This window comes from Carcharhinus amblyrhynchos, chromosome 11 (genome assembly GCF_965287045.1).
Source record: "Carcharhinus amblyrhynchos chromosome 11, sCarAmb.v2.hapA, whole genome shotgun sequence".
Lineage (NCBI taxonomy): Eukaryota > Metazoa > Chordata > Chondrichthyes > Carcharhiniformes > Carcharhinidae > Carcharhinus > Carcharhinus amblyrhynchos.
In genome coordinates, this window is record NC_137334.1 from 32558513 (window position 1) to 32582096 (window position 23584).

Genomic DNA, 23584 nt, shown 5'->3' on the forward strand with positions numbered 1-23584 from the left:
GGCACAGACGCCAGTAGGGAAATGATTAAAATCAGAGATGCTCAAGGGACCAGAATTAGATGAGTTCAGGTATCTTTAAATGTGGTTTAGCTGGAGAGAATTACAGATGGAAAGGGGTTGAGGCTACTGAGGAATTCAGAAACAAAGATGAGGGGCTGCTTAATTGGGAGCCAGTTTAGGCTGGCAAATTCTGTGGTGTTGGTAAGACTCTACCAATTTCTTATTTCCCAATATTAATTGCCTCTCTAAGGGACAGCACTCACTTTAGCTACTCTCTTCCTTTTTTACAAATTTCTAGAAACTTGTGTAACAGTGGATGGCAAATTGAAAGATGTTGCAGCAAGTATAGCCTGGGAGGGGCCAGGCAAATTAAGAGTTTATGGCCATCCACCTTCACAGCCACTGGCAATGCTTTTCTCATTGTGCTCTAAGGTTGCAGATGTGGATGCAGCAGTTGGCAAATTTCAGTGAGGACACATTTGTTTCTAAACTGAGGTTCGAATTGTTTCCTGAACATGCTGGACAGATATGGTCTCTTGGTGAGAATCATTTCCCCATCGCCTTCCTCTCTTCCAGTCCTGGGCTAGCTCTGTTTGTTCTCTAACTCATATGTAGTCCAAGGGGAATGCCTGCAAGTGTTCCATGTCTGAGAGCAACTAATTTGTTTATAAGCTGGGAAGTCATCAAAAATCCCTTAGCAGCTGCCAAATCACTTCTTGTAGAATTATGCAACTTGAAACATCCCAGCGAATGGGATGCTGGCCTTCATAGCGAGGGGGATTGAATATAAAAGTAGGGAGGTCTTGCTGCAGCTGTATAGGGCATTGGTGAGGCCACAGCTGGAGTACTGTGTGCAATTTTGGGCGCCGCACCTGCACAAGGATATTTTGGCCCTGGAGGGAGTGCAGAGGAGGTTTACTAGGCTGATACCGGAGTTGAGGGGATTGAGCTATGAGGAGAGGCTGAATAAACTAGGCTTGTACTCGTTAGAGTTTAGAAGAATGAGGGGAGATCTCATTGAGACATATAAGATGATGAATGGGATGGATAGGATAGAGGTGGAGAGACTCTTCCCGCTCAAAAAAGACAGTAGGACTAAGGGGGCACAGCCTCAAGATAAAGGGGAGGCGGTTTAGAACGGAGTTGAGGAGGAACTTCTTCACTCAAAGGGTGGTGAATCTCTGGAATTCTCTGCCCGTTGAAGTGGTGGAGGCTGCCTCGCTAAATATTTTTAAGAAGCGGGTTGATGGGTTCTTGATAAGAGAGGGGATTAAGGGTTATGGGGAGAGGGCGGGAAAGTGGAACTGAGCCACGACAGATCAGCCATGATCTTATTGAATGGCGGGGCAGGCTCGAAGGGCTAGATGGCCTACTCCTGCTCCTATTTCTTATGTTCTTATGAAACAACTATATAAAGCATCAAGCACTTGTATAATTATAGTTACATTCAGAATTAATGCTCCAGCAACCTGTAAATATTGATGGTTATCTCTTTGACTAGCACTGGTGGAGGGGTTCTTCATGCTGCATATCGCAGGTTTAGCTGTGTGAGGTTAAGAGAGGGTATTAGCTGAGAGCTGAGCTCCAAAATGGCATCATTGGCGTCAAATCAACATTGTACACTGCTGTTATGTTTTGTCTGCTCCGCATACTTCAAACATTCATTGCATGCATGCTAATACCTTCAATATATAGCATCTGGCAGATTTGCTACTGCTGTATGCATTCACTGCAGGTACTATTTTTGAGCTCTAAGGTCACTCCAGCACCTAAAAATGGGCAATCAAGATCTCTCTCACTCTTTATTGCTAAAACATTTTTAAATTGTTTGCAGCAACTTGTTACATAACATTGAATTCATATTTAAAAACCTTTCTTTTCCTACTGCTGTCATAAACTCCTCGTCTGAAGGTTTACTTTTCAATGTTATTTGAGCACCAATGTTCTTTTTTTCTACACTAACTATTGATGCAAACTTTGAAGTATTCCCTGATTTAATAAAGAAATTTATTAATACTCGTTCAGATTCACAGCTAAAGCATTTTAATTAATCAGATAGACGTAGGGCTTCATAGCTCATGAAGATCATCTACAATAACCTAAGCAAATAAGTATCATAGCAGGTCAGTATTGCAATGTGTATTGCTGTATGTTACAAATTATTAGTCTATTGCAAAACAATTTCTCATTTGCTTCTGTTCTACAGACTATTTAAAGCCAGTAGTGTAGAAGAAATACTACAAAATCTGAAGCAAGATGGTAGTCCATTCGCACTTCAACACTTGGAGGTACAGTATTTTAGATGAATAACAGAATTTGAACAGTGTTACATTGTAGTGAAAGCAGAAATTCACACTGATCCTCCAATAATTTAATGCTAATACTGAGCCATAATGCCGTCAGAGGAATTAGTGTCACAGTGAACAGGTTTCTGAAGATGATCATTCATCACTGCATAGAAACCGTAGCATAACAAAAATATAACTCTATAGCATTCAATAATTGTATATCCTGAAATTAAAGTACAGTAGTATCTTTCCATCAAATAAACAAATTTCTGCTGAAGAATGTGTTTCCAACTTTCTAACTAACTTCTGTATCTAAGATCCCAGACAGTTACTGAGAGTTCAGTTGTCGGGCAGCATCATTGCTGATGAGATCTAGCTTAGCTATGGGAACCCTGTATGTTATTCTCTTCTGTGCCAACCTCCTCACCAATCTAGGGTCAGTGATGCCAATGACTCATTTGACCCAACTGTTTCATGTTGACATTTATTCTCCCATCCCCCTTATTCACTCCAATCCTATCAAGATTAGATGGGGGGTGGGAAGAGGAGGAGTTACCCCTTGGCAATGGTTTCCTTGGCACTTAAGGAGAATAAGTTGCAGGCATGGAATAGATAATCCATGAGTCTTTAAAGGAGCACTCTAATCAGGAGGCAATGAGTTTCTGACTTTGTCTCGATAGATTGTAAAGTTTGCCATCTGACCTTGTATGAAAGTAGACTCTTTCCATATCAGCAGCAATGGCAAAGGTCAGGAGCATGGAGAGGTGGATACCAAACAGAGTTAGAGCTATGACATAAGCCTTTTTCACTCCATTCTTCATTCTGAAACTTTTGAAAGTGAAACCATCAAACTACATGCAATGCATGTTATGAATGGATAAGACTGAAGAGCTTTGGTGGTCAGCCAATTCAAGCCAATCTTGCGGAATCCTGCTCTGCTGATGGAGTTGAATGCTTTAGTAAGATGTATGAAAGTGAAATATATGAAGGCAAGGTAAGGAGGCACATCCCATTCCCTACACTTCTTGTAGCTGACATATAGAGAAGATCATGTCCCACAGTAAATCTGCCATCATGGAAACCACAGTGTTTCCAAGTACACTTGGTCTGCAGGTAGATTGAGTCTTCTGAGTATAAAGCTAGCAAATGCCTTCCCTGTGCTAAGAAATGAGGTGTTTGCAGTTTCCTGACTTTGGTTTTGTACAGTTTGATGATTTTTGCATTGGGAATTTCCTGTGGAATGGAGTCTATTTTCCAGCAGAGAAGATCATAGTGTCACAATAGGTAGAACACCCCATATATGAGCTCCGCAGCTGGGATTCTATCCTTGCCAGTTGCTGTTCTGTTTGCTGAGCACTTTATGACTACCTTGAGATCCAAGTAATGTGGGTTTTTCATCGAACTCAACCATGACAGGTGGCTGCAGGACAGTGTCAAACAGAATAGGAGATGTCTGTTTCACAGGACTAGTGCTGTTGCAGTCAAAGATTGAGACCATTCAAGTTTGTAAGTTACATAACTGAGACCTTATCCAGAAACCTATGAGAGACATAGCCCTGCTCTTACAAAATGGCTAACTGGTACCAAGGCTGCGTAACATATTTATATCTTTTGGTTAGTACCTTGCATTATAAATCTCATGAGCAACATTATAAAGGCTGCAGCTGTAATTTATTTAACTGAAGGCTTCTTATCACACTATTGCTTACCCATTCTGTGAATGTCATTAAGTTTGAGATTGTTACTTTCCCACACCAGCATACTGAGAAGGGGCTCAAATAAGTTATTTTAAAGCTATTAATGCTCGTAGCTACATTCACCCACTTGAAATAATTTGACATCAATTGCTTTAAAGTGTCCCACTTCAGTACACATATTGTTCAGTTCAGCGAGACATCTGTTTTCACCATCTGTTGACTTCAGGGCAGAAACTTTGGTGATAACAAGACTAGGAACCCTCTTGATCCCTTGATACAAGAGCTTGTAGATTTCCATTGTCACAGGCAGTTTGGTTTCCTTGTGCATAAGTTGATCTAGTGTTTATTTGCTTGGTAACTCCCATTCACAATCATCTTGGCTACATCCACATCACACAGTACTTTAGCTATTGATTTTATGTTGTGTACCATGCAGGCTTTGTTCTTTTGCATTAATGACAGATATCATCACTTGAGTAGGTCTCTAACCAACACGTGTTGTGGGGTTCCACCTTTACCAGATAATATTTCTGCTGCTGATTGAGCTTAGCAATTTCCAGGATTCATCAAGGGCACACCTGAGTAAACCTTGGGTGTTTAGCAATTATAATAATGACATTAAGCTGTGCTGGTATCTGGTAGCATTACTTGTGCATGATGTATGGAGGGTTATCATGATTGAATTGTGAAACTTTTAAAGGTGTACCTTCACTCTGCTACGAATGAGTGGTTGGTGTCGCACTCTGTACTGCCATAGATGTGGATGTGGGGAACACTGGGCAGGTTGTACCTTCTCACGATGATCAGGCCTAGTTGGTGCCAATATTCAGACCGTAGACTACACCACAATACCTTGTGATGTTTGCTTAGAAGGAGGGGTTGATGTGTTCATTCATGGCATCAAGTTAAAGAAGGCATGGACCTTTATCCAACCAACATCGAATATGAATCACCGTCTATCCCAACACGTGCACTGAAGTCAGCCAAGATGAACAGACTCTTGTCATTTGGAACATTCCTCATGTCACCCAGGGTGTCTTAGAAATGCTCTTTGTCTGAGATGCTGGCATGCAGAGTTGGTATGTGGGCACATAGGAAGTTGACTGTGCCTTCAGCAGGTGATAGCTGCAGGAAGGTGAGGTGCTCTAAGGTTGCTCCCTTAATTTAATTAACAATGTCAACTGATTGCTCACCGTGGAGCCTATTTCATGCTTTCCATGCTCAGGGTGGTATTCGGTGCTCTTTCCATGTCAATAATTAGCCTCATGAAGAGAATCTGTGTTGATTAATCTGACTTCTTGTAGACTGATGCTGACGGCCATAAGCTTGTGTAGCTCACAGTTATCAAGACTTCCTTGCGCACACTTGATGTGGAATTTGGGCAGTTGTTCATGCCGGGGCACATATATAGTCCTCACACTCCTGCTACCAAGCCTGAAGTTTTTATTTCTTTGTTAGCTGCGTAGCCTAGACAAGGTTTTAGGAGATGCAGATGTTACTGATATCCAAACTCATTCTACCTTGTAGACTGGTATCCAGAGAAAAGATGAAAACCTGTACATCTGGGGCATAGTTGTTTGGTTATCGGAAGGTGCTAATTTGAGAGAAACACTAACCATTTAATCTGCACTCCAGATTTTGTGCTGGGTTTACTTCCTTGACCACTAACACTTACTTTAGTGTTGAAAGGCATCAACTGGCAGAGCCAAGACAGACCTAGATATGATCTTGTCTTCAGGTTGTGCCATTCTTTGACCAGTCTTGCAGCAGCTATTCCACCATCTCTAGCTCTCCCTTGCGAAGCCTAGACAAATTATAAATCCCTCGAGAGCCCCTATCTCAGCAAATTAAGTTAAAGTTAAACACCCTCTCTAGACCATCACCTCAGCAATTTAACTCCCTCAATAAAAACCATGTACTTGGTACTAAACCACATTGGTAAATTCCTGCCACAGCATTAAAACCCCACAAAATGCCCCCATCACAATATTGCCACTTCCCCAACAGATCCTTACCATGGCACTAAATCACCTCAAGTACTGATTCCCTCAATAAACCTCACACCACAGCTTTAAATCCCCATAAAGATCCCTGCCGTACCACTGCACTAAATGCGGCAAGATAAAACTCACTAAAGGCCATCAAAGAAACCCTCAGTACAGCAATAATTCCCTTCCAAAGATTTGAGTATTCCTGAGCCGGGTCCCAACAGCAAGGCTCATGTGTACAGCTTGAAGTGTCAATTTTTACCTGGTACTTAGGAAGAGAAACAGTGCACATTTGCAGGAAAAAGACACATGGGTGACCCACTTGGTGCTCTGTGCCATGCTTTGACCTCCACACTTGACCACTTGTGCAATGCTTCCCTTGTCACCCCAGAGGAGGTGGAGGCAACCCACTTGCGTGTCTCTGCCAGCAGCTTGCATTGTGTCACGAACCATCTGGATGTTTTCTGCAAGGGCATCTCAAGTTGACTTCTTCATGGTCCATGCCCATGATTCCCTCCTGCATTGTTGTGATCACAAAGACAGGAGAGCCATCCTCCAGAATTTGCCCTCTTCTGGACATTACGTATCCATTCCTACTGCAGAGACAAAACCGAGCATAAGATACTGTTGTCCTGTATGGGCAATGCCAACTGCTCCTGTTAATTAAAAGCTACATGTTTCAATACTGACAGATCCTCCGCATCACTACAAAGCGATCGTCACTTAGAGCCATTCTGAGGGGTTAATAGGTGCGATCGGCATTCACTCCTATTTTTAGAAGCTGCCTCAGCAGCTGTGTCTGCTGGTGCGTGGATAATCAGAGCCTGTCCTGAGAGCTGGGGGTTGCATGCACCTTGCCACAAATCACTGAATCTCTTCCAGCACTTTATCCAACTTCTACATAACACACTTTTCTGCTGATGAATCAACTGTGTTCATCCAGGCCTACTTAAACTGGATGGGTTTCTTTTGATAGTCTTCAGGAAGAATACCGCTGTCCTCTCCCTTGGCCTCTGGAGGACCTGAGAATTGAGGGGTTGCCCTGCTCTAGGTTCCAGGCCCTTGCCTGTCCTGAGATGTGCAACGTTGATCTCAATCTTGTAACATCTAAACTGAAGCCACTGCACTCAAACAGCAGCCACAAAGTAGTTCCTATGGTTTGTTTAAATGGGCTTGCAATTGAGCAGTCTCTAATTGGCCCCCAACCTTTTCCAAGTCAAGTTAGCCACCTCCACTCCACTCCACTCCACCCCTCCATCCCACCCCTCCTCTCCCTCACATGAAACTTGGGGCTGATGACTGTTTATCTGGGGACAGATTCGTGGATTCTGACTTCCAATTCTCCCAACTTGAACACCAGTTGACAATCGGGCATGTGGCTGCAGGTATGCAGACAGTATTTCCCAATGTAACTTCGAAATGCACAGTTAATTTTTGTGCACAAAATTTGGGCAATATTATGTGAAGCCCAGGATAGTCCCCATAATGATGATAGTAACACCAAATTACAATTATCATGAAGATGCCAACTTGCAGTGATGTGACTAATGAAGAAAATAATTCCCAGCTAATTGATTACTTTTGAAGTGTAGTCACAGTTTTGTGGGCAAACATGGCAACTTACACTGTGCACAGTAAGGTTTCACAGATAGCAATAAATTAAAGAGCAGATTATCTGTTTTTGATTATACTGATGAAAGGCATGGAATGTTATCGCATTGCTTTTCTTTGAGTACCATGGGATCTTTTATATCTTCCTGAGTAAAAAGGTAAAACTTTGGTTTAATATTCCATCCAAAAGGCAGTACTTATAATCATATAGTACAGCACTCAGCCCAACACTGAAGTTTAAGCCTAAATTGTGTACTGAAGTCATAGTAGGTCTTTAACCTTCTAACTCAGAAGTGAGAGTGATACAATATGAGGCCAAACTGATACTAGAGCATAATGTAAAAATGTTATCTTATTCTTTGAACTCTTTTTCCTTCTTCAGTTTAAAATTTGATTGCACATTTAGGTTGTACAAGTAATGAATGAGGCTTGGATGTAAAAATAAGTTTAATTCCATATGTTGTTTGACTGTTTCCCTACGAAGTAAGAAGATATAGCAGGAGATGGTAATGTCACTGGACCAAAAATCCAGAGGCCGACTCTAATGCTCTGCAGTTATTGGGTTCTAATTCCACCAGGGTAGATATTTGAATTTGAATTCAATTAATAAATCTGGAAACAAAAGCTAGTCTTAAAAACAGTGACATTGATTGTCATAAAAATGCACCTGGATAATGCTGTCACTCTTAGCTGGTCTGGCCTACATGTGATTCCAGACCCACAGCAATGCAGTTGACACTTAACTGTCCTCTGAAATGATCAAGCAAGCCACACTGATTAGGGATGGGCAATAAATGCTGGCCTAGTCAGCAATGCTTGCATCCCATGAAAGAACAAAGAAAAGTGCAGAAGGGCAAGAGTTAATGTTAGTTCTGAAAGCCAATGTATTACAATATTTCAGGGAGGTTTGCCAAGAAATTTGATGAGGCCATTGGGGAAATAAACGTACCTGACTCTGTGAAATGGCTGATTTTCAATTATGGTTGAAGTGATATCACTGAAACGCCTGGTTTAATGACAACATATATTTGTATCATGTGTTAGAGGCAAAAGCAAATGTGGATTATTTGAGTCACATATAGGCTAGTTTAACTTCAGTACACATCTACATCACCTTACATCTATATCACCTTACATCCATGATCTCAACCGATGCATTGTAAAGGAACTGCTTTTCAGAGCAGATAATCTCTGGACCTGTTTCAAAGCAGTTTAATACAAACTGCCTGATCTGCTGCCAAAATAGCATGCTTATTTGATGAATCCAATTGCATTGCCAAAAGCAATGGGGTGACTGAGCATTGTGATGCACAATGTCTTGGCTAACAGGATGTACTCTTAACTGGATGTACTCTCAACAACAAAAGATTGATAATGTAATGCTATCAGCATCTTAATGGTGTACTCAAAGCCTCAGCAGTTACTGACATTGCTAACTTTGCACTGTGCATAATGGTAACCAAACACAATCTTTTATAAAATCATTTTTCTCCATGACCCAGGCCACAAAAAGCTAGATGGAATTTTAAAATATTTGAGAGAAATAACTATTGAATTAGAATCTTCACTATTCCTTAATTATCAAATAATTTAAGAACATAAGAAATAGGAGCAGGAGTAGGCCATCTAGCCCTTCGAGCCTGCCCCGCCATTCAATAAGATCATGGCTGATCTGTCGCTGCTCAGTTCCACTTTCCCGCCCTCTCCCCATAACCCTTAATCCCCTCTCTTATCAAAAACCCATCAACCCGCGTCTTAAAAATATTTAGCGAGGCAGCCTCCACCACTTCAACAGGCAGAGAATTCCAGAGATTCACCACCCTTTGAGTGAAGAAGTTCCTCCTCAACTCCGTTCTAAACCGCCCCCCTTTTATCTTGAGGCTGTGCCCCCTAGTCCTACTGTCTTTCTTGAGCGGGAAGAGTCTCTCCACCTTTATCCTATCCATCCCATTCATCATCTTATATGTCTCAATGAGATCTCCCCTCATTCTTCTAAACTCTAACGAGTACAAGCCTAGTTTATTCAGCCTCTCCTCATAGCTCAACCCCCTCAACTCCGGTATCAGCCTAGTAAACCTCCTCTGCCCTCCCTCCAAGGCCAAAATATCTTTGCGCAGGTGCGGCACCCAAAACTGCACACAGTACTCCAGCTGTGGCCTCACCAATGCCCTATACAGCTGCAGCAAGACCTCCCTACTTTTATATTCAATCCCCCTCGCTATGAAGGCCAGCATCCCATTTGCCTTCCTGACCACCTGCTGCACCTGCAAGCTGGGTTTTTGCGACTCATGCACAAGGACCCCGAGGTCCCTCTGCACTGTCGCCTGCTGCAGTTTTTCGCCCCGTAAGTAATAGTCCTTCCTACCATTCTTCCTACCAAAGTGGACCACCTCACACTTGCCAACATTAAATTCCATTTGCCATTTCCTGGCCCATTCGCCCAGCCTATCTAGATCCTTCTGCAGACTCTCCACACCCTCCGCACAATTTGCAGTTCTCCCAATCTTGGTGTTATCAGCAAATTTCGACACCCTACACTCAGTTCCCTCCTCCAGATCATCGAAATAAATGGTAAAAAGCTGAGGCCCCAGCACCGACCCCTGGGGCACTCCACTAGTCACCATTCGCCAATCCGAATAGCACCCGTTGACCCCCACTCTCTGCCTCCTATTTGACAACCAATCCTCTATCCACGCTAACACCCTACCCCCAACTCCATGTCCCTCGACCTTCTGCAATAACCTCTTGTGAGGTACTTTGTCAAACGCCTTCTGAAAATCTAGAAAGACCACATCCACCGGCTCTCCTCTATCCACCGCCCTAGGCACATCCTCATAGAACTCCAGTAAATTTGTCAGACAAATTTGAGCCAATGTGCCAAGTCATGACGCTAAATTTAATAAATATGATGATTTGTAGGCTAGCATTAGAAACATAAATGCTGAATTATTGTAAAAATCCAACTAGTTAATTTATGTCTTTCAGGGAGGAGAATCTGCCAACCATGTCTAGTCTGGCCTCTCTGATTTTGGTCTGCTCAAGGTAGACATTTGTGCAGACTATCACATAACTCAATACTATCTAGAGGGAGGTTATGGATAGGCAAGAGATGTGATGTGGTCACTGTTTCCCTGAACAAATGTCAGTGTTTCTGAGAACGCTTTTTATTTTTAAATTTCTTCCCAAAAGCTCCCAAGTCTCTATTGGAACTGGACGTGGTGACTTTTCTGAACTAGACATTGTGTCATTGTTCAAACATGTGGAGTTACAGACAGCAATTGTGTGTACTCAGTAGGCAAACTGCCATCTGCATTTTCTTCACTCATTGTAGACCTCTTGTAGCGGGATGCTACAATAGAACCAGCAACAATTGCAGCTTACGTTTATATAACACCTTTAATGTGGTAAAATATCTAAAGAATAGAGCTTGATAATGAGTCACAGAAGGAGACATTAGATCAGAGACCAAAAGAAAAAATGCTGGAAAATCTCAGCAGCTCTGCTAGCATCTGTAGGGAGAGAAAAGAGCTGATGTTTCTTCTTTTCCTCTCCTTACAGATGCTGCCAGACCTGCTGAGATTTTCCAGCATTTTCTCTTTTGGTTTCAGATTCCAGCATCCGCAGTAATTTGCTTTTATTAGATCAGAGAGTTTGGTCACATAGAGAGGTTTTAAATTGCATCTTGTAAATGGAAAAGTGGTAGAGCATTTCGGGGAGGGAATTCCAGAGCTTGGCAGTTTAAGGCCAGGCTGATAGTGGTGCAGTAAGAGGGGTTGTGGGATAATGTGAAAAGTAAATTGTAACGTAACTTTTGCTAAAATATATTTGCCATTACCATTTGCTAAAGTAAATTTCTCCAAAAGAGAAAACTGTATATTGAATGTTTTAATCGTGCTTCAGCAGACACCCAATAGCTTCATGCATTTATGATTTACTGTACAGACACTGAAGAAAATGTCCCCCACATCCATGAAGATTACTTTTCAACAGCTTGAAGAGGGAGCCACAAAAAGCCTATCAGAAGTTTTAGTTATGGAGTACAGACTTAGCCAAGCTTGTATGGTAAGATGATGTCAGAGATGTAGACAGGCCCTCTTGTTAAAGAACAATTAAGCAACAAATTTGTTGACATTTTATTGCATGACATATGCTGATAAATTGTAATTACTAAATGTTTGAGTCAGTATCTGCTTTATTGCAACTGAGCCTGACAAGCTTATAGTTCATGTTCAGTTTCATAATAAATGGGAAAAAAAGACATCTTTGTAAGAATCATAGCAACTTACTAACATAGAAATGTAGCCAAGGGTTGAATAGTATTCTGGTGCTCTTAACGCTGTGGATGTTTGTGACATTGACAGCTGTTTCCTTACATACTAATCAATATAGAAGCTTTGGAAACATGCTGTGTAAACATGAGATTAGTTGAAGAAAGATAGTTTTATTTTTATACCAAGATATATTATTTGAAAGTTTATTAATTATTTGCCATTCATTCTTTGCAATTTATCCCTCCCAGAGAGGCCACGATTTCTACGAAGGTGTGCGTGCAGGTATGCCATGGTCATTGAATCATTCATAAGATTACAGCTTTTCATGTTGAACTTAACAATGTGGCTAAGCCAGTTCTCCCTTTGTAGCTAAATACCCAAATATTTACTATGTTAAACAAATCAGAAAGATTCCATGTTCAGTCCCTGCACTATTGCAACTCAGTTGACAACATTAGCGCACCACAATTGCCTGCTACCTTTTGTGACTAAGGATAGGAAAAAAAATTGCATTTATGTTGGGCCTTCAATGTTTTAGGATGGCTGATGATCATTTTACAGCCAATTAAGCACATTTGAGATGCAGTCACTGTTATAATGTAAGAAATGTGGCTATTATGATAAACAGATAATCTGATTTTATGATGTTGATTGAAATATTGGTCATTGCAACAGGATGACTTCCCTGCTCTTCTTTGAAATGTGTTTTAGGATCCCTTATGTCCACCTGAAAGAGCAGCTAGGTCTCAGTTTAAAGGCATCTCTATTATTATTTTAAATTATTTATTAGTGTCACAAGCAGGCTTACATAAATGCTGCAATGAAGTTACTGTGAAAATCCCCTGGTTGCCACACTCCAGCGCCTGTTTGGGTACACTGAGGGAGAATTTAGCATGACCAATGCACCTGACCACGTCTTTCGGACTGTGGGAGGAAACCTGAGCGCTCGGAGGAAACCCACATAGACACAGGGAGAATATGCAGATTCCACATGGGCAGTAACTTAAATTGGAAATCGAACCCTGATTCCAGGCGTGAGGCAGCAGTACTAGTCACTGCACCACTGTGCCGCACTGTGTCACAGTCCCTTAGTAATGCACTGGAGTGGCAGCCTTTTTTTGTGCTCAAGCGTTGGAGTAGGGAACCACAATCTTCTGACTCGGGCAAGAATGCAACCAACTAACTTACAGCCGACACCAGGGGTAAAGGGATAAAGATTAACCAGCACACTCGCTTCTGATTGTTATCCAGAATAGTCCTTTTGAGAAGAAGAGACTAATTGAAGGTAGGATCACCAATCAACAGCCATGGTGAAATAGCCTAGCAATATTTAAACAGAAAGATTGGTCAGTTAGGACAAATGTCAGAGTCATTGACATTTGTAGAATCTAAAGCTATTCAAGGAGGGGAAAGGTGAAGACCTTTGTGGGTTTAGAACTTAAAAGGCTTTTTTTTAAAAAGGCAATTTTTATATGCAACTATTGATGAGCAAAACTAGATGCTCCTAAGAAAATGTTCTGTGGAATATCCCCTCGATTTATTATTGTTGCTATTTTCATTCTTCTTGATTTGGCTTATGCCCAACTTCCCCCTATTTTAATTTTTCCCAAGTATTTGTCCTTTGAAGTCTGTAATACTAATGTAACTGATAGCTCAAATGTGGCATGATTAACAAATACAATTTTTCGGGAATTTGATGTTTGCAATTGATAAAAGTATTGCCAGATGAGTTCATGATCTAGTAATTTACAGTACTTATCGATGCTGACCAATTACTCTTATTTCAGTTAGCATACCAGGTATATCTTTTGATTCCTGTGAATTTGTGGAACTTTTGAAGCTCAGTAGTCAAGATTATTTGGAGCAATTGAATACTTGAGCATGACACCAAAAATTAATTGGTAGTTTACTCAAATCTGAAGAGTCATGTTCCAAAAATAATCTCACTGGTGTCCCCTAGAGTTATTTTTTTCACTGTGCTACACTTGTCCCTATAATCTTTACTCTCTCGTAGACATATATTTGTACAGCTGCAATTATCATATTGGCTGTTATTTGGATGCAGCATGAGGAGAGAGCGGAATTGTACTCTAATAGTATAACATTACAGTCCAATCAGGGTAATGTCATTCAGGGCACAATTTTGATTGAAGGGGCAGGAGTGATTACAAGAAAATCTGTTCAGAGTTTGGATAACCTGAACAAATCCTGTTAACAATTTCTAAGTAATAAGTTGTTTCCTAATGCCTGAAATTAAGTTTTGACTAACAACTCTGATGTTCTATCATGAACCCATTGGGCCAGACTGAGATTTTGCTGGAAAAATAATGGCTGTTTAATGATGTGCATCATTATAGTTATTTAAATCAGCCAGCAGGTTTGAGATATATCATGAGTTGTGAATGTCCAGAACTTGGTGTTCAGTACCTGCCACTACACTATTTGCTTTGCACGTAGTTCACTGCAGCCCTGACCTCCCTGTTAACTTGCCACAGAAAGTTAAGCTCTGGTAATTAACAGCTTAACCACATAATAATCAACCATTCTGGCACGAAGTTGGGCTATTTAAATGTTGAGTCTTATACCTTAATGTAGTGAATTGTTGGAGAAATTTATATTGTAATTTTTAAAAATAATTCTTACTTTTTGCTCTTTTCCCCCTCTTAATCCAATCACTTATTCCTCTATTCATTCCATAAGAACATAAGAAATAGGAGCAGGAGTAGGCCATCTAGCTCTTCGAGCCTGCCCTGCCATTCAATAAGATCATGGCTGATCTGAAGTGGCTCAGTTCCACTTTCCCGCTTTCTCCCCATAACCCTAATTCCCTTGCCTACCAAAAACCTATCTACCCGTGTTTTAAATTTATTTAGCGAGGTAGCCTCCACCACTTCAATGGGCAGAGAATTCCAGAGATTCGCCACCCTTTGAGTGAAGAAGTTCCTCCTCAACTCCGTTCTAAACTGCGCCCCCCCTTATCTTGAGGCTGTGCCCTCTAGTCCTGCTGTCCTTTGAGCAGGAAGAATCTCTCTACCTGTACCCTATCCATCCCTATCATTATCTTATACATCTCTATAAGATCCCCCCTCATCCTTCTAAACTCCGAGTAAAAACCCAGTCTATTCAGCCTCTCTTCATAGTTCAACCCCCTCATCTCCGGTATCAGCCTAGTGAACCTCCTCTGCACTCCTTCCAAGGCCAAAATATCCTTGCGCAAGTGCGGCGACCAAAATGGCACACAGTACTCCAGCTGCGGCCTCACCAGTGCCCTGTACAGTTGCAGCAAGACCTCCCTGCTTTTATATTCTATCCCCCTGGCTATAAAGGCCAGCATCCCATTTGCCTTCCTGATCACCTGCTGCACCTGCAGACTGGGTTTTTGCCACTCATGCACAAGGACCCCCAGGTCCCTCTGCACCGTAGCATGCTGCAGCTTTTTGCCCTTTAAATAGTAATCCTCTTCCTGTTCCTGATTTGATTCTAATTCACCCTTCCTTTCTCAATTCCACTGTTTATTTCTCAATCCTTTAATCTCATTGCCTAAGAAGAGATACTGTTATGCCTGGGCCAAAATTTTACATTCTGCACCATCTCTTTCTCCTTCCTCACGAGTTCTAGGGGGAGCATAAAATAACACGGACGTGATTCCCTCCAGGATTCGGCATGTCCCAACCCAGAGGCAATTTAATGGTGGGATGGTAAGGTCCACAGACATGAAGCCTACCCGTGCCCCAATTACATATTCTGTTCAGTCTCAGTTTTTTGTCTGGCAGATGCTTGATGACTGGGCAGAAAACAGCAGAGTATTTTAACCCTGATCTTGGATGGGGTGTGGAGGATTGGGGTAATAGTGCCTTCCGTCAAAAGACCCCAAGACATTCGGGTATCTTCGCCTCTCAGACCGGTGACCCCTGACAACGAGATCTTCCCACTTGGATCTCTTCAGGACAACCCATGCCCTCCTGAGGGCCCCTCATACTTACCAGCAATTGAGGCAGCACAGTGGCACAGTAGTTAACACTTCTGCCTCACAGCGCCAGGGACCTCAGCTTGATTCCTGGCTTGGGTCACTGCCTGTGTGGAGTTTGCCCGTTCTCCCCTGTGTCTGCATGGGTTTCCTCCAGATGCCCTGGTTTCCTCCCACAGTCCAAAGATCTGCTGGTTAAGTACATTGGCCAAGCTAAATTCTCCCTCAGTGTACCCGAACAGGCACTGGCGTGTAGCAACTAGGGGATTTTCACAGTAACATTATTGTAGTGTTCATGTAAGCCTGTTTGTGGCTAATAAATAAACTTTGTTTGGCTGACTGTTCTCCAAGGTGGGGCTTCCTTCTTTTAAATGGTAAAAATTTGTAGCATGCTGCTGTGCAGAGGGACCTGGGGGTCCTTGTGCATGAATCACAAAAAATTGGCTTGCAGGCACATCAGGTAATTAAGAAGGCAAATGGAATTTTGTCCTTCATCGCTAGGGGGATCGACTTTAAAAACAGGGAGGTTATTTTGCAACTGTATAAGGTGCTAGGTGCTTGTCATCCTGAAAATTCAAGTTGTGATCACTAAGGCCTTGCATACCCTGATCCCTAACCACACCATAAAACAATTTGAGCCAAAGAGTGTCAAAAAAAGTCTAACTTGGTTTGAGCGAGCTGCCCTGCTCCAGGAAGGTTTGGCACATTAGTGTTTCATAATTGGGCTGCTATATTGAAGACTAAAAATTTGACTTGCTGCTTGTGGGCATTTCTTTTGCTGCAGCATCAACACGTATTATGGCCATCTTCAACAAAAGGGACTGCTAACAAAAATGAAATGCATAGCATTGGAGCAACCTATTGGCTTGGATAGAGAATTGTTTGAAAGGAACTGGAGAGTAGGGGTAATGGATTTGCCCTCAAATTGGCAGAATACAAGCACTCCAGACACAGACTTTTACTTTATTTCTAAATGATTTTGATGAAGCAATAGAGTTTGTATCCAAATTGCTGAGGATACTTAAGTTGGGTGGCACAATGAATAGCGGAGAAGGGAGCAGAAGTTTTAAATGGACATTAATAGATGAAGCGAGTGAGCAAAACTGTAGCAGATAGAGTTCACTGAGAAGGTGTGAGATCATCCATCTTAGATCTAAAAAAGATGGATCAAAAAGATTTTCTAAGTAGCAATAATCCAGAAACCATCTAAGAACAGAGATTTAGGGGACCATATATAGTAATCACTAAAAGTTAGTGGATAAGTATAGAAAGCAATTTAAAAATTTAATGGAGTGTTGATCTTTGCATCTCAACCTCCTTGGGATAAAGAATGAAAGTTACATAATCGTTTAAAACTATAGTTAGAGCACATCTAGAGTAATGTATTCGGGTCTGGGCACTGTAACTTAAAGGGTATATTTGCAACAAGGTGGGTAAAGTACAGATTCACCAACCTGATATCCGAGCTAAAAGAGGTGCAAGTTCGAAACTAGGCTTATTTATTTCTGAGAGTATGGACAATGATAAGATTATCTCATTGAAAAATTTAGATAATTAAAGGAGTTGATGGGGTAGATAGTGAGAAATTATTTCCTCTGATAGGAAGAGTCCAGAACAAGGACATAACTTTAAAATTAGAGCTAGACTATTCAGGAATGTTGTCAGGTCACAAAAGTCTGGAACTCTGAGTCTAGATCAATTGAAAATCTCAAAAGTGAAATTAAGAAATTTTTGTTAGGCAACCATACCAAGGGTTACACAACAAAGGTGAGTAATTGATGTTGAGATAAAGATCGCTCATGATCTAATTGAACTTTGAAACAGGCTTTGGGGCCATACACTGCTGCTATGTTCTATTGATGTGTGATTTGTCAACATCAAGACCTGTTCAAAAGCCAGCATCTGCATGTTACCTGGACTACTTGTGCAAAGTTTCAGTACTTAAATTAGACTCCATGCGGTATACAAATTCACAGCATTTGTTGCACAATATTGTACTGTGCAAAAAATACAGGCCTGAGTGATGATTTCGTCACTGAAGAATTCAATCTGATGGTATCTAATCTAATCTACAGTGGATTACTAGGGAAGAACATTGCATTACATATCTTAAACCAAAATTGTAAGTTTCAACCAAGAGCTTTCAATCAAACAAATTTAAAGGTGGTAGCATTGGTGTCTAGACTAGAGACTGATTTAAACGGCTCCCTTGTGGCCACATGTCAGGGCCACAAAGCAGTGGTATTGCTGAGTAATACTTCGTTCTTTTCTCCTGTTTTAGTGAAGATTGTCCACAGATGCATAGCCAATCCAAATTTGATAGTCTATTATAAATTGACTTAAATTATCGTAAATAAATTCTGGAAAATGCAGCAGATTACATAGCAATTTTACATGAGAGGAAAGGAAGATTGTGAGATGACATGAAATGTCAATGAAGGACAGAGACCAGCACTCTTGAGAAGCTTAATATATAACTCCGTAAGTGTAAAGCAAAGCAGTTTGGTCATGGTCATAGAGGTTTACGGCATGGAAACAGACCCTTCGGCCCAACTTGTCCATGCTGTCCTTTTTTTCTAAAACCCCAAAACTAATCCCAATTGCCTGTGTTTGGCCCATATCCCTCTATCCATTGTATCCATGTAACTATCTAAATGCTTTTTAAAAGACAAAATTGTACCCGCCTCTACCACTACCTCTGGCAGCTTGTTCCAGACACTCACCACCCTCTGTGAAAAAGTTGCTCCTCTGGACACTTTTGTATCTCTCCCCTCTCACCTTAAATCTATGCCCTCTAGTTTTAGATGCTCTACCTTTGGGAAAAGATATTAGCTATCTGGCTGATCTATGCCCCTCATTATTTTATATATTCAGTAAGATCATCCCTCAGCCTCTTCACTCCAGTCTATCCAGCCTCTCCTTATAACCTAAACCATCAAGTCCTGGTAGCATCCTAGTAAATCTTCTCTGCACTCTTTCTAGTTTAATAATATCCTTTCTATAATAGGGTGATCCAAATTGCAAACGGTATTTCAATTGTGGCCTGACCAATGTCTTGTACAACTTCATCAAGACATTCCAACTTCTGTATTCAATGTTCTCACCGATGAAACCAAGCACGCTGAATGCCTTTTTCACAACTCTGTCCACCTATGACTCCACTTTCAAGGAGTTATGAACATGTACCCCTCGATCTCTTTGTTCTATAACTCTCCCCAACGCCCTACCATTAACTGAGTAAATTCTGCTCTGGTTCAATCTACCAAAATGCATCGCCTCACATTTGTCTAAATGAAACTCCATCTGCCATTCATCAACCAACTGGCCCAGTTGATCAAGATCACATTGCAATTGGAGATAACTTTGTTCACTGTCCACTATACCACCAATCTTGCTGTCATCTGCAAACTTATTAACCATGCCTCCTATATTCTCATCCAAATCATTAGTATAAATGACAAATAACAGTGGACCCCAGCACTGATCCCTGAGGCACACCGCTGGTCACAGGCCTCCAGTTTGGAAAACAACTCTCTGGCTTCTGCCAAGAAGCCAATTTTGTATCCATTTAGATACCTCACCCTGGATCCCGTGAGATTTAACCTTATGCAACGGCCTACCATGCAGTACCTTGTCAAAGGCCTTGCTAAAGTCCATGTAAACAAGATCAACTGCACTGCCCTCATCTACCTTCTTGTTTACTCCTTCAAAAATCTCAATCAAATTTGTGAGACATGATTTTCCACTCAAAGCCATGCTAACTGTCCCTAATCAGTCCTTGCGTCTCTAAATGCATGTCGATCCTGTCTCTCAAAATACCTTCCAACAATTTACCCATCATGGATGTGAGATTCACTGGCCTGTAGTTCCCAGGCTTTTCCCTGTAGCCCTTTTTAAACAAATATTTGCCACTCTCTAATCTTCAGGCACCTCACCCGTGACTATTGATGATTCAAATATCTTGGCAAGGGGACCTGCAATTTCCTCCCTAGCTTCCCATGATGTCCTGGGATACACTTCATCAGGTCCTGGGAATTCATCTACCTTGATATGCTTTAAGACTTCCAGCACCACCTCCTCTGTAATATGTACACTCCTCAAGACAACACTATTTTTATTTCCCCAGGTTCCCTAACATCCATGCTTTTCTCAACAGTAAGTATTGATGAGAAATATTCATTAGGATCCCACCCATCTCTTGTGGATCCGCACATAGATTATCTTGTTGATCCTTAAGAGGTCTCACTCTCTCCCTTGATTTTCTTTTGTCCTTTATGTATTTGTAGATGCTCTTTGGATTCTCCTTTGCCTTATCTGCCAAAACAATCTCATGTCCCCTTTTTGACCTCCAGATTTCTCTCTTAACTCTACTCCTATATTTCCTATACCCTTCAAGGGATTTACTTGATCCCAGCTGACTATGTATGTCATGTGCCTCCTTCTTCTTCCTGACCAGGGCCTCAATATCCCGAGTCATTCAGGGTTCCCTATTTCTGCCAGCCTTGCCCTTCACTCTAAGAGGAATGTGTTTATCCTGAATCCTGGTTAACACACTTGTGAAAGCATGCCACTTACCAGACGCCCCTTTGCATTCCCACAGACATCTCCCCCCGCCCCACCCCCGGCCAATTAACTTTTGAAAGTTCCTGCCTGATACCATCAAAATTGGCCTTGCCCCAATTTAGAATTTTAACTTTTGGACTAGACCTATCATTTTCCATAGCTAGTCAGTGTTTTACTCATTCTGGTTCAGCTGAGATAGGAAAACATGAGTGAAAATGAGCAACATAAATTGCCAGCATCAGACTTCTCATGAAGAGATACAAGATAGGAGTATTCCAGAGATCAGAGTACTTCCATCAGTGGAACCAGTCATTTTTGATTTGCGTCATTCAACCACTGAAACATCTGCAAGAGCAGACGTGTACTGCATATTTTATATTGTAAATAATGTGCATTAGATATATCTGTGAAAACACTAATATATTCATAACAATATGACAGAGGCAGATCAAGAATCATTGAGATACTTGATACTCAAAGTGCCAATGGGGGTAGCGTATTCTCACAGTTACTGAACTGTTAGTGATTACCACTGGTGACTAGTCACTTTTTAACCAAGATAGTGGCTAATGAATTGACTGATCATATTTAAAAACAACTAAAGAAGTAGTTTTACTGAGAAGTGTCACTAGATTAAAATTAATGAAGAGTGCACTTTTATATTCCTGCTCCTGTTTTTTTCAACCTGTATCTTTTCTGTTGTTTTAAAAGTGTGTGCAATTTACTGATGATCATTTTATTCTTTTATGGGTATAATATCTGGTTTGTGTCCTAACAGTTCTGATTGACAAGGATCAGAGCCCAAAGTGGAAGCCAGCAACCGTAGAAGGAGTGACAGAGGAGTATGTGAAGAGTTGTTTTAAATCACTTGGAAGCAAAGAACTCAAATTGTAATTTTTTTTGTTTCATGGGATGTGGGTATCATTGGCAAGGCCAGCATTTGTGGCCCTTCCCTAATTGCCATTGAGAACATGAGGTGAAATGGATGAATGACTTGGAAATTTAAGAAGAAAATTATAAACAAGTTTCAACTGTTTACTTTTCTCCATTAAATTAACATACTTATCCACATTTGGTGTATTTTTCAACTGAAACTTGTGTTACAAGTGTAATAAATAAACTGAAACACATTGTATTCTTTAGGTTGGGCACAGGTATTGGTTTCCAATTTTTAACAAAACTTGTATTTATGTTGTGCTACTAATTTTTAAATGTCCCAAGCCACTTAGAGATAAAAAGAAAATAACTGCCATGGTGATGAAATAGATATTAGAGGGAATAACCAAAAGCTTGGTCAGAGAGAGACCGAGAGTGTTTAACAAAAATGTTCGAGTAGGAGAACGATCTAGGAAGAGAATTTCAGAACATGAAGTCTCATCTGGCTGAAAGTATACCTGCCAATGGTGCAGTGACAAAACTTAGGGTAGAGAGGTGAGGGTGCACAATAGTGTTACCACAGAGTGCACAGAGAGGTTGCAATCAGAGGAATGGAGTGTTTGGGAGACAACGCTTCTGTACCACTAGAAGTGGTAACAGTGATGAGGGCAGGACCATGGTATTTTTTAAACAACACCTTTGGGGATCCAAAAGCAGTATAGGTTAGCATGGCGAGAACTAATGGGTAAGTGAGGATACGGGTGACAGTGCTTTGGATGGGAAGAAATCTACTGAAGGCCAACCGGGGGAACATTGTGATGGTTGAATCTTGAAAGGATTTGATTGTAAGCATTTCATGTTGCTTAAACCTGTTTATAATTGAGTTTTAAAGAAACTGATATGGATTTCTTCAATTAAAAATTGATCAGTAAGTGAATATTCTCCAAAAAGGAGGTAATTCAGTGAAAGGAGGGGGATTTATATAACTTACATAGTTATAAATTTGTATCCGTTATGAAATCTGAATATATGTCAGCAGTCAAATTTTCTGATGCGCCAGAGTTGAATTCTGAGCTGTGCTTAGCAATAAGAATCCTGTGTCTAACTCAGCACAGTTGGAGAAAAGAATAAAAGATTTTTATGTTTATCTTTTTATCTAAATCTTGATAATACCAGCATCCAATCAATGCACATGCTAAAGCAAGATTCTAGAAATTCACATTTTCTGCCTTCTGCCATGCTTTTTGAGCCAATTAAATTAATTAGCTGGAACTCTGTAGCCTTTTGCTCTTGCTGGCAGCAGGGTGTGGAGAATTTGCTGCTTGGCAAAATCTCCATTCACTGCAGTGGGACTGGAGAATTTCAGCTGTGGATAAGGCTGGAGAATCCAGCCCATTGACAAGGATACTGTGGAAACAGGCATTTCGATTGATATTAGAACATTAAAAACTTCCCAAATGGTTCCCTTTGCCAGGTACCCTGTGCCAAATTGACTGTGAAAAGATTTGCTTTATCCTACATCCACTAAAGATATTATAATGAGAGTTTCTGGCAGAGTCACAGCATTAAGATGAGGTTCTCATTCAGAGAATGGTTGGTGCTGATGAGATACACCACTGGGATTTTTAAAAGTTGTTGATATAACTTTCACAAACACAAATTGTCACGGGAAGTGGGGTACACAGTACTACATTAGCTAAGAATTGGCTGGAACCAGAACAAATGTATCCCTATACTATAAAGGGACATGTACAGATTAAACATTGTGTGAAAGTATCCTTAATGGCAATTATTTTTTAAAAAAGCATTGCGAGCAAGTGTGTGAATTTAGTTTAAGTACCAGCTCCTTTTTGTTCTGTCATTTGTCTTGTATTCAATTTGAGATTTTTCTCTGACTCGCCTCAAGTTATAATTTATAGTGCATTTGACTATTTGTGGTTTTCTATTGGTTCAGTAAATTTGATTGTTGACATGGATTCAGACTTCATAACAGGTACAAATTTATAATAAGTTATATAAATAATCCCTCTTCTTTCACTGAATTACCTTTTTGGAGAATATTCACTTACTGATTAATTTTTAATCGAAAAATCTATCAGTTTCTTTAAAACTCAATTATAAACAGGTTTAACAACATGAAATGCTTACATTCAAATCCTTTCAACCAGTTGTTGAAGATGGTAAAGAGGAGGGGAAAAGTATATTCTGTGTAGGAACATATTGCTCAACAATTAAAGGGCCATGATTTAGTCTGCCTTCGCTCATCCTGCTAGTCACATGAACAGTGATAATGTTGTTGTTGAAATCCATATGATGAAAATCG

The 23584-nt window shown here is 40.8% G+C and overlaps 1 protein-coding gene across 2 annotated transcripts in view; it reads left to right on the forward strand.

Moving 5' to 3' along the window:
- Positions 1–22186, forward strand: part of hibch (3-hydroxyisobutyryl-CoA hydrolase) — a 105448-nt gene extending 83262 nt beyond the window's left edge. Inside the window, exons 11-14 of one of the 2 annotated variants that reach the window (XM_080198822.1) lie at positions 2207–2288; positions 11527–11646; positions 12104–12137; positions 21164–22185. In XM_080198822.1, coding sequence (XP_080054948.1) covers positions 2207–2288; positions 11527–11646; positions 12104–12137; positions 21164–21279 — 352 coding nt within the window. In that variant the 3' untranslated portion in view covers positions 21280–22185. Of the gene's footprint in view, positions 1–2206; positions 2289–11526; positions 11647–12103; positions 12138–21163 lie in introns of both variants that reach the window. The other variant, XM_080198823.1, reaches the window with a different exon arrangement.
- Positions 22187–23584: the final 1398 nt, after the last annotated feature.